Source organism: Anabrus simplex, chromosome 6, assembly GCF_040414725.1.
Source record: "Anabrus simplex isolate iqAnaSimp1 chromosome 6, ASM4041472v1, whole genome shotgun sequence".
Taxonomy (NCBI): Eukaryota; Metazoa; Arthropoda; class Insecta; order Orthoptera; family Tettigoniidae; genus Anabrus; species Anabrus simplex.
In genome coordinates, this window is record NC_090270.1 from 110603019 (window position 1) to 110615455 (window position 12437).

The following is a 12437-nucleotide window of genomic DNA, read 5'->3' on the forward strand; positions in this document are numbered from 1 at the left end:
GCCTCGCATAAGCAAGCATACTACTTAAACGTGGAATCAACATGAAGGGATTGTCCGCTGTTCTAGAGGTGGTGGTGGTGATTATTGTTTTCACAGCAAGTACAAGTAAACCATTATCCTCTATTAACATCAATCGGAGAGTAAGTAAAAGAGGACCGAACCTTCGTAGAACGGAGCCATCAGCAAAAGAACGGGTGAAGCCACGAGAAAGCCTCGTAAATCTACTATTGTCCGAATCGCAAAATAACACGAGTTAAAAAGGGAGGTACTATGTATTTATTTATTTATTTATTTATTTATTTATTTATTTATTTATTTATTTATTTATTTATTTATTTATTTATTTATTTACTTGAATCAGAATTCCTGGAGAGAAAAGAGTGAATTTTACTTATTATGCAGCATATAGTCCATCTCTATGGTGTAGTGGTTAGTGTGATTAGCTGTCACCCCCGGAGGCCCGGGTTCGATTCCCGGCTCTGCCTCGAAATTTGAAACGCGGTACGAGGGCTGGAACAGGGTCCACTCGGCCTCGGGAGGTCAAATGAGTAGAGGTGGGTTCGATTCCCACCTCAGCCATCCTGGAAGTGGTTTTACGTGGTTTCCCACTTCTCCTCCAGGCAAATGCCGGGATGGTACCTAACTTAAGAACATGCCCGCTTCCTTCCATCTTCCTTGTCTATCCCTTTCAACCTTCCCATCCCCGTACAAGGTCCTTGTTCAGCATAGGAGGTGAGGCCGCCTGGGCGAGGTTCTGGTCATCCTCCACAGTTGTATTTCCCGACCCCATGTTTCACGCTCCAGGACACTGCCCTTGAGGCGGTAGAGGTGGGATCCCTCGCTGAGTCCGAGAGAAAAACCAACCCTGGAGGGTAAACAGATTAAGAAGATGAAGCATATACAGTCCATACTGGATAACTGGAACCGCGCACACTAATTTAGGCATTCTCCCCACACCTATTTTCCGACAGATTATCCCATAGTACTAATAAGAAAATCAAGCCAATACAACTCAACACATGCTACAGAGTTCGAAAATCTATTCTAATATCCCTAACCACAGCACCAGTGCCGGATTAAGGTGTTTGGGGTCCCTGGACTAATTAAAAATGTGGGGCCCCTTCTTCGTAACATCACGTAAGACTAGCATACTGAAGTTGTTATAGAACTGCTTCCACTTAAATTGATGAATAGGGAAGTGTTGAAATAGACTACAATTTTTCTCTATTTTTCATGTTAATATTTCATAATGCCAAAACATATTTTACATTTGTCTCATCATCACTATCAAGTCGACATAAAAAACAGAACTTACGTTTTTTGGCACCACTAGGATATTTTCTATCCATTTTACAAGAAGATTACAGTTGTAACTTATGAATGGTTCAATAATCAGAGGTGAACTGGAAGTTCGCTTCCTGATACAAAGATATAGTATAGCATGCGCATTCCACCGTGCTTCCCCTGTCCCCTCCCGCTCACTTCCTAGACCTCTTACCCCCTTCCCCTTCTGCCCGTACTCGCAAGCTGCCAGATTTAAATTTTCGTCGACAATAACTTTTACAATAATTACAGTGCGTAAGAAGCGAGGATTCATGTCTCCGGACGGTAACTGATTCCAGCAGTGATGAAATATTAACGCCGACAGCTGATAAGAAGGAAGGAAGAGTGCGTGTTCGATATTCTGCGAGCGTAAATATTCATATACATCCACGAAGGTAGAGCAGCAGGCCTTTTTATACAATTTTAGGTTCGGCCAAGGGCCGGGGCCCCTTGGTACGCGGGGCCCGGGGCTGAAGCCCCTTTAGCCCCCCCTTTATTCCTGCCCTGTACAGCACCACTGATTACAACCATTCATCACACTGAAACAATATAGCCACCTGTGAAGATGATGCCCGTGTTTATTAATGCCGTTCTCCTCTCTCTATGTCGCACCGAAATCAAACCTAACGCTTTTGGCATTAAAATTAACCCAGCCATTGCTAAACATTTTAAAAAATGCCCACTAACCACTCACGCTCCAACTATATTTTCCGTTCAGATTTCAACCATTCAAAATTACCCTTCAAGGAAACAACAACAATAAAAATGGTTCAGCCATGGCCTATTAGAGGCAGAATAGATCTCTACAACCAATGTCAAAACTGGTAACTACTAAAAGTACGCCACTACATCAAAAACAGATACCACAAGATTCAATTAATGTTTCGCATAAAAGCCTCCAGAAATAATTTAATACATACAACTTCTTTTTAAATTATGCTAGACGTCGCACCGACACAAACAGGTTTTTGGTGACGATGGCAAAAGAAAGGGCTAGGAGTGGGAAAGAAACGACCATGGCGTTAATTGAGGAACAGTCCCAGCATTTGCCTGGTGTGAAAATGGGAAACCACTGAAAAATATAGTGGGCTTCGATCCCACTGTATATGAATGGAAGCTCACACCTCTGCGACCCAAAACGCATGGCCAACTCTCTCTGTACTTCACTTTTCAACATCTCAGAATTAAACATTCTTATCGTTATAATAAAGACCCATAACTAATGTGACTGGAAGAGAAGTGCGAGAAGCGTACCGGTACCAGAACCCTTCAAAACGTCCGGCTGTAGGGAGAGGTCAATGATATCCAAGGGAGGCACAACGTAGTGCTGAAGTTTCTTCTTCTTGGTCAGCTTCGGACATCGTAGTCAAAGTGCTGAAGTTTATTTTGATTGCTAACGTCACGGGAGAGGAAAACGGGACGGTAAAGAAACTATCTATCGCCTAAGACCTTCGGCTCCCTGATATTGTCTTACCTTATTTATTTTTGTTTGCACGGACTGCTTTACGTCGCACCGACACGGATAGGTTTTATGGCGGCAATGGTATAGGAAAGGGGCGTGGTGTGGAAAGAAGCCCCTTGAACGGTTCAAGAGTTATTTGAAGTGGACAACTTAGCTGAATAACCCTGTATATTTACCACCGCGATAGTCTACCATCTTTACGGAACACGTGGACTTCACTGACCGAGTGATAGTTTAATTTGCCTGGTGCGAAAATAGAAAACCACGGAAAACCGTATTCAGGGCTGCCGACAATGGGGTTCGAAACGACTTTGTCCCGAATGCAAGCTAATAGCTACGTAACGCAAACCACATAGCCACTCACTCGGTGGTATTGCCTTAAATGAAGTGAGATGTAGTCTACGAGAATATTAATCCGGGATACATCACGACAAATGCTAATCACTGGGACAAACTGTTTCCAACAGCCACAGCAGAACAATCATTTCAGTTTTTTTAAATATGTCTTTGAATAAAGTGTAGAATTTAATTATATTTAGTATTCAAAAGTACATCCTGCTTCTCCTCATTCTTACGATTTTTAATCGAAGAAATATCCAAATTTATTTAAGTCCAAAGAGTAGTTTATATAAGAATTCACGGTGCCTATTAGCACACACCGACTGTATCAAACACAGTGCTATTCAGCTAAGATGCCCACATCAAACAACTCGTGAACTGTTAAGGACATTGACATTCTTAATGAACGTAGGTTTTAGTGGCTCATTAGCTAAAATGTACAAAAAAGTATGATTAACTGTATTAAAGCCACATTTATTACTGAAACAAAGCCGAGCTTTCCGCCAATTATATTGGCCTTCATCAGGGCATGTGAAGATCTGCTTGTAACAGGGATCATAATAAATTCTCCAAAGAACGTGAAGTCACGACCACACCATCCACGACCTCCCACTAAAGTTGACATTCTGTTTTCACTTTCAGTAATGGTACCAAGGGGCTCATACCTGTTACCTACGGCGATATTAAAGGTGTTCAATTATACATGTTATCATAGTGTATTTATAGTAGAGAGAATACCTATTTGTCAGCAGAAGGTGAAACAACTCTGTATGTGAACAGCTAGCTCATGTTTCATACGTAGTCAGCGCAAATCAAACAGGGCAGTCCCCAGTTGGCTGATGAAGAACTTTAGAAACATTTTCTTGAGAAGTACTTGTCCGAATTTAAAAATAATAACGATGCTGATTTTGCAATGTTTGTAGGTTTAAGGCGAAGTTAGAGAGGAGTGTAGTTCTATTACAAAAAACAAAGTACAATTATCTCAGATGACAATGACACCATGAAAATGTACTTTATGTCGATTATGAGTTCCTTGAACGGTTCAGGAGTTATTTGAAATGGACAACTTAGCAGTATATTTACCACCGCCATAGTGTACAGTCTTTACGGAACATTTGGACTTCACTGGACGAGTGTTAGTTTAAAGCCAATACCTGTGTAGTTCTTTAACATTCTCCTCGAACAGTGAAGTGTAATGAGTTACACAAAATGTTAACTTACAGAGCTTCAAAAGCTTGGTTCGTGGTCTTCAATGGTAACGCTATCAGATTCGTCACTGTCTTCATCTATACTCTATACCAATGATTACGTCGTGTGTATTCCCCAGTATTTTCTCTCCAGACAAAACTTGCCCGCGCTAATACAAAGTTAAATGGAAATATTGTTATACATTCTTACCTTTGACATAAGTTCCTGTAGAGATGAATCAGAACTCCTGGATGTAGAAGCGTAGTTCGAACCTTTGGAGAATATCTGCTGCAACAGCTCATAAGTCCGGGAGTTGTGCTGCTCGAATCGGTTATTGTGATTCTGAGCCCACACTGAATATCGCATGCGAGTAATCGGTTCGGCGATGACGTCACTACTGCACGTAGTGCGCACTGAGTCGCCCTAATATAAGCGAGGTAAATACGAACGCGCAATGTAGCGAACCGTTTTAGACTGTTAATATGAAAGTTCTTAAAATAAAAATTAGAATAACAGTTAGTTCCTGAAACGGACTCATGCAGTTAACGAGGGGAGTATGCATTAGGGGCATTAACCTACTGTAATGGGATCTCTGACTGGTTGTTATGAATGAATTATGCCACACAATAACGAAAATACAATTTAGTCTGTAAGTCTGGAAATAACATTACGCACTTCGACACACAAGGCAGAACTGGACATCAATGTTTATGCTTACATTCTTCTTCGCATGTGGCTTTCAGATGTCACTTGGAAGTTGTCTGTGGGAATCAGTCATATACGCACAATTTCATTCTTATCTACCTTCCATAACATTTAATTGATGATGATGATGATGATGCTTGATTGTTTAAATGAGCCTAACATATAGGTCATCGGCCATACATTTAATTTGCAGTCAGCATTTTATTATAATAGGCCTACTAAGCAGTGGCGTATGGTGAATACATTCGTTACCCCAGCTGCAAAAAACGAACATTAAAAAAAGCAATCGCATCTCCACCACTCTCTCTAAAGCCAACATTACTGTTTTATTAAATTACTAGATTACTAAGTGGGAACAAAACAGGCAAATAGATCAGACAATAAATAAATAAAATAAATAAATAAATAAATAAATAAATATGTACCGGGCGGTACACCTCTACGACGCAAGTTCAAATCTTGCGCCAATTGAAACACCTCTACAGGAGAAGCTCGGAACTTTAAAAACTGAACTAACTCTACTGTTTATCAGAAGATGTCACTGGGTGTTTTTGATTTGCTTTTGTTTTTTATTAATCAAGAAGTGTGGACAGACTCTAACAGAGGTCTCTACCTAGAACTATGATAACGCACTCTGGTGTAAAGGAATGTACCTTCTGGGAGAAATGTTGTATCCATAAGTTTTGTCTTTACTAAATTTTGTTCTGTGGTTTATGGGTTGGCAACATTAATCCTTTCTTTCAGCCTGTTTTGAATTTAGCCAATCAGTAATTTCTGTAATTAATTTTCCTCCAATCATTGCTTTCTTCTTCGAATTTCCATGTGTAATTATTAGTCAACCAATAAAAATTGAGGTGGGGGTGTCTACTAATTCCTGAATCGTCTCGAATTTTCCACGAGGGTATAAAAAGTATTTTCTTGTCTCAGGGCCACTTCAGTAACATCTAACTCAGTGTGTGAATATGTAGCAGGGGGCAGGAAGCGCCTCGTTCTTCAGACAGCAGTTCTTCTACAAGGTAATGGCCTTTTAACATCTTTATTTCTTGCTAGCTCAGCAGTCTAACTCTCGGGGAGGGTTCGGAACCTTTAATATGTAACCCATCTCTTTAAAGTGTAAATTCATTTTCAGTCTATGTAAAACTACAATCTCTTTTACTGTAAAGCGGGGATAGAGAGTGCCTTACTCTCTCGAGCTCCCCTTCATTTTGAAATTGATGTGACTACGTTTTCATAACCGTTTCTTCTCTTCCTTAATGCATTAAAGTTTTCTCATACGAGTCACCTCCCTAGCTTGGGATTAGCCCCTGTGTATCGGCCTAGAGCCACTTAGGTTTTAAAGTGTATATTTAGGAGTGCAAGTTCACGCCTCCAGTCCTTTCTGTACTTTGGGCCAGTAACTTAACCTGTGTTTTTGTGTTTCTTCTTCATGCGAAGGCACTGTAGGTTGGGTACATGATACCCCTGTTTCCTTGTAAGTGTGCCTTGAGGGTAGTTTGAAGTAGAGTTTGTTGTGGCCTTTGATAGGCTTGTAAAATTGAGAGCAGGTCCGCTCTTTCTGGTATTATTAAGCGGGAGCGAGAGCTCCAGGTAATTAAGGGTTTTATGCCCTTTGGTATTTTGTGATTGTAAGCTGAGAGCTCAAGGATTGATGAATTTGGGCCCGTAGCCCAGAATTTGTAAAGACCACTTACTGGTGCTTTTCTTGTAAAGCGGCATTGTACCTGATTTTCTTTGTTATTTCCCCTAGTGGAAACTGGTTAAAATTTTCTCTAATCTTGGACTTCATTGTGTACCTGATTTAACTTGTTGTTATTTGTTGTACGCTCAAAATTCTATGTTACCATTGTTAAGTTTTGAAAATATAACCTTTATTGAAATTTTAATTCATCTTTCGGACCTGTAGTTAGACCCATTCCAGCCCGCACCTTCTTTCACCTCTGCTGTTCCACAGATACCTCGGAACAAAATAAATAAATAAATAAATAAATAAATAAATAAATAAATAAATAGAACAATTTACATATTAAAGGACTTACGAATTAGGTGACGAGCTTGGCGCGCTACCTACAGCACGGCTGTACATCACGAAGGCAGTGCTTCTACCACCAATTTGCCCCAAGGACAGTAAAAATTAGACGTCCAACCAAATAGTCATACAGCACCAAATTACTCCGTGATACGGTAATTTGGACATTTTCCACTACGTCAAACCCCCTCCAAAACAAAAGTGAACTCGGCAACTTTAAACAGCATATACAAGTTTTGAAATACATTTGGAATATGATAAAAACAAGAATTTGTAATATAATCAATTGCATTTATCCTATAAAATTGGTGCCGTCTTTAAATTTTACTTACTTACTTACTTACTTACTTACTTAATCCGTTTACCCTAAGGGTTGGTTTTCCTTCGGACTCAGCGAAGGATCTCACCTCTACCGCCTCGAGGGTACTTGACAACAGTACTTCCAATTAGTCATATTAGGGCGGTCTAAACGAATGTTGTACTTGTCGATGTAATACATAGTTACTTGGATAACTGTGACTGTTGAAAGACAGACCTTTATTTTTAAGTACAGTATATTGCACGCCTGTTCCCTAAATTTATCACATCGGGATTTGTATAAACAGTCCTCATTGACATGAGATCTCATAGTTTATGTTTGGTGCGTTAATTTCTGGTGGTAATTATAATGTAAATTCAAGGGACGTAATGCTTTTCATAGAATTTATTCACTGAATTGTTACCGTATAGCACTTTTTGTGGAAATATAATGTGTTACGAATTTAAATAAATTGTCACATTGCCAAAAAGTTGTGCGGTCCCGACAAAAATCCAACTAAGTATAAACAAGTGACTATAGACCAGTATTCGTATTTCTTTCGAATGAGGGCAGGAGTCATTTATGGAAGAAAATAAAATGAAATGGCGTATGGCTTTTAGTGCCAGGTGCAGGTCTTTTTATTTGACTCCCGTAGGCGACCTGCGCGTCGGGATGAGGATGAAATGATGATGAATACGACACATACGCCCAGTCCCCGTGTCAGGGAAATTAACCGATTTTGGTTAAAATTCCCGGCCCCGCCGGGAATCGAACCCGTGACCACTGTGAGCAAAGCCGAGCATGCTAACCATTTAGCCATGGAGCCGGACATTTATGGAAGACTAAAATTCTAACCGAAAATGTAACTATTACGAAGAATATAGGAGTATAATTCACTCATTTTCCCAAGCTGATGATGAGTTCTGCTTTTGACTTTCTTCTTGTTATGTAGTTTTATTGTTGATACAGAACGATCCTAAAAGTAACATAGATGATCAGTAACCAAGTGAACCTACATTTGTGTTATTACTTGCATTAGGTAATATTGATAACGTGCAATAAAAGCGAAACAGTTGATGATTGATTATCACATTTTAAACCTACTTCTCCTAATATTAAGTAGGCCTAACTTACGAGGTATCAAACGATTACAGGTGTTAATGATCTCATCTGTTATATGAATAGCCATGGAGCCGGACATTTATGGAAGACTAAAATCCTAACCGAAAATGTAACTATTACGAAGAATATAGGAGTAGGGGGCAACGCGTCCACCTGTCACCCGGCGGCCCCGGGTTCGATTCCCGGCTGGGTCAGGGCTTTTATAATTGTAAATGATTAATATCCCTGGCCTGGGGACTGGGTGTTTGTGTTGTCCTTAACGTTCCTTTCCTCACATTCAACACTCTACACTTCCTCCATTCCCATTACACGCAGGTTTATATCACATGGTACAAGTAGGGGCAACATATCTCTACAGGTCGACGCCCCGAACAAATAGCATTAAGAAAGGCACAGACGTATCATGTGCTTGCATTGCGCGTGTTGGACGAAGGAAAGAGTTCGCCTCTTTGCATGACGGCACCGAAGATACAGTACGGCCTATGGGCTACCTCACGAAAGCAGTTGCAGAATTGTTTAAAAGTGCTGCAAGTTTTTTAATAAAATTAAATGTTTTTCTAGTGATACCTTCGTTATTTATCAACAATAAAGAAGAGGACGTGTTTGACATTTGTATTAGATAACAAAAAAGTGTCAGGTGGCCAAAGATAGGATTTGTCGTTGTAACTTGGGCCATGGGATGTTGTTCCTTAGGCTACCGGATATTACGTGTATTTTACCTTATAAATACATTTCTGCTTAATTGCCATCGTACTGAAACATATCGTAACGAACCAGGGGCGTAACCAGTGTGATACGGGTCCGCCTGCCAAAATAAACATTCGGCCCCCCTCAAATAAGATGAAAAACCTACTACTAATATAAATTTAATTAGAACAGATATATAATATGCAATATATTGTCAAATTATACATCGTAAACAAACGGATTATTCACTATTGTAAGATTATAAGAAACAAAATTTAATAGGTTTTATTTGGCTGCCTCCGTGGTTTAACGGCTAGTTGTTCGTTCTTAAAATTGGTTCAATCAATCAATCAATCAATCAATCAATCAATCAATCAATCAATAAATAAATAAATAAATAAATAAAATAAATAAATAAATAAATAAATCAGTCAATCACCACTAATCTGCATTTAGGGCAGTCACCCAGGTGGCAGATTCCCTATCTGTTGTTTTCCTAGACATTTTTTTAAATGATTGCAAAGAAATTGGAAATTTATTGAACCTTTCCCTTGGTAAGATATTCCAATCCCTAACTCCCCTTACTATAAACGAATATTTGCCCCAATTTTTCCTCTTGAATTTCAACTTTATCTTCATATTGTGATCTTTCCTACTTTTAAAGGCACAATTCAAACGTATTCGTCCACTTGCAGTTGATCACAATCTTGTAACTTATTTATTACTCTGTACAGAATAACATCATCTGCAAAAAGCCTTATCTCTGATTCCACTTCTTTACACATATCAGTGATGTATATAAGAAAACATATAAAGGTCCAATAATACTGCCTTGAGGAATTCCCCTCTTTATTATTACAGGGACAGATAAAGCTTCGCCTACTCTAATTCTCCGAGTTCTATTTTCTAGAAACCGAGCCACCCATTCAGTCACTCTTTTGTCAAGTCCAATTGTACTCATTTTTTCCAGTAGTTCCCATGATCTACCCTATCAAATGCCTTAGACAGGTCAATCGCAATACAATCCAATTGACCTCCAGAATCCAGGATATCTGCTATATCTTGCTGGAATCCTACAAGTTGAGCTTCAGTGGAATAACCTTTCCTAAACCCAAACTGCCTTCTATCTAATCAGTTATTAATTTCGCAAACATGTCTTTATATAATCAGAAAGAATGTTTCCCCAAAGCTTACATGCAATGCATGTCAAACTGACTGGCCTGTAATTTTCAGCTTTATGTCTATTACCCTTTCCTTTATATACAGGGGCCACTATAGCAACTCTCCATTAATTTGGTATAGTTCCTTCATGCAAAGAATAATCAAATAAGTACTTCAGATATAGTACTATATCCCAACCCATTGTCTTTAGTATATCCCCCGAAACCTTACCAATTCTAGCTGCTTTTCTAGTTTTCAGCTTTTGTATCTTACCATAAATGTCATTGCTGTCATAGGTAAATTTTAATACTTCTTTAGTATTAGTCACCTCCTCTATATGGACATTATCCTTGTAATCAACAATCTTTACATCATCTTACAGTAAGTTGACTACGGAACTATACTCTGTAACCGAAACCAAAGTCTCAGTTATGATAATTTATTCGCTTACAACACAGGAAAGTATACAAACAAAATTAAATAAAAACTGTTGAAATAAAGTTTGAAAAATATCAAACAGCACAACTGATAAGCTTTCGTGCAAAGAGAGCTCGTTCGAAACTGAATTGTAGCATTAAACACTCTTGTCGAATAAGCTAAGCAAAATTTGTGCATAATACGATCTCAGGTTCACTAGATATCGAGAAAGTATAATTTTCTAACAAAAGTATGATATATTGGTATGAATTTCCATTGCTGTAATTATGTTTAAGTAATTTGGTCCAGGTCTTCTCTGAGGAGGATTCCGCGGTATTACAGAGATTGCAAGGGTAAGCTTTGTTTACGGCTCTGATGTTTTTCACTCAACACAGTTATAATAAATGCAGCTAGATGTAACCAAAAATCAATTGCTCTACGTAGATATGGTAAAACAAACTATTTACATTGATTCTTCAAAACTGGCCTGATCATATTCTTGCAAAGTGATGCTAGGCTAGACATCTATTTGTTCCTTTTCTTTTTGCGATGAGTCTGCGGGGCCTCTTAAAGGCCCGGGCTCGTCTGCATTGTAAAGAACAAACCACTGCAGTAACATATATTTCACAATAAATTGTTAAGGAAATAAAATTTTCACTCAAAGATGGTACTTTTGAAACAAAGTCTCTACCACAATTACCCCACTGTACCCTATTTACGGCGATTTATGGCAGTTTGCTATGTTTTGTTTTGTTTTTTTTTTGTTCTTTTTTTTTTGCTTAACGTCGCACCGACACAAGATAGGTCTTATGGCGACGACTCTATGTATTCAACGGAGTTTTTTCTATAACAATGATCCTACAAATAGTTCTACCTTACCGCCAGCTGCGTGACGTTAGGGCCCGGCCTTTAAGGGGACCCGCAGTCTACTCGTAAATAAATTAAAATAATATATATCTAGCCTAATATCACTCTGCACAGAAATAATCTGTGCGTTTTGTAGCCTTAGTTGATTTTTTAAAAATGTGTACGTTGAGCAATTGCCACTTGAATGCACTAGCAGCATTTTATTGTACCGAGTGTAACACAGCTCAGCTGTGAACAATGTTTGCCCTTGCAGTCTCTCGCAATACCGCGACACGCTCCTTATAAAAGACCTGCCCCAAATTATTGAGAAATAATTACAGTAATGAAAACTGATACTCACATATCATATTTCAGTTAAAAAATGATACTTTATTGATGTGTAGTACACCTGAGATCGTGATGTGCACAAATTTTTCTGAACATTTAATTATTTCTTTTGGACAACTGTGTATAATGACAATAAGAAGTTGGTGTAGTAGCAGTCCGTCAACTCAGTTTCAAACGAGTTCTCTCTGCACGAAGTTAATAGTAAATTAGGCTTATCCGTTGTGCGGTTTCATATTTTTCAAGCTCTATTTGAACAGTTTTTTATCGAATAAATTATTATAACCGAGATTTCGGTATCAGTTCCAGTGTGTAGTTCTGAAGTTACTGAAAAATAAAACTAAATAAAGTTAGTTCGAACATTTAAGTGGTGCGTGGTTGGCAGTGCAGCCGCTCAGCCCTTAAACCACGGAGGCAGTCAATAAAACCTATTAAACCTTAATAATCTTAAGATAACGAATACTCCATTTATTCATATAAATTGACAATATATGGAATCACTTATATCTGATGTAATT

At 38.7% G+C, this 12437-nt stretch overlaps 1 protein-coding gene across 1 annotated transcript in view; it reads right to left on the reverse strand.

Annotated features, from left to right (window-relative positions):
* LOC137501200 (E3 ubiquitin-protein ligase SIAH1B-like) overlaps positions 1–4688 on the reverse strand; it is a 47013-nt gene extending 42325 nt beyond the window's left edge. Inside the window, exon 1 of the mRNA XM_068228061.1 lies at positions 4523–4688. Coding sequence (XP_068084162.1) covers positions 4523–4678 — 156 coding nt within the window. The 5' untranslated portion in view covers positions 4679–4688. The remainder of the gene's footprint in view (positions 1–4522) is intronic.
* Positions 4689–12437: the final 7749 nt, after the last annotated feature.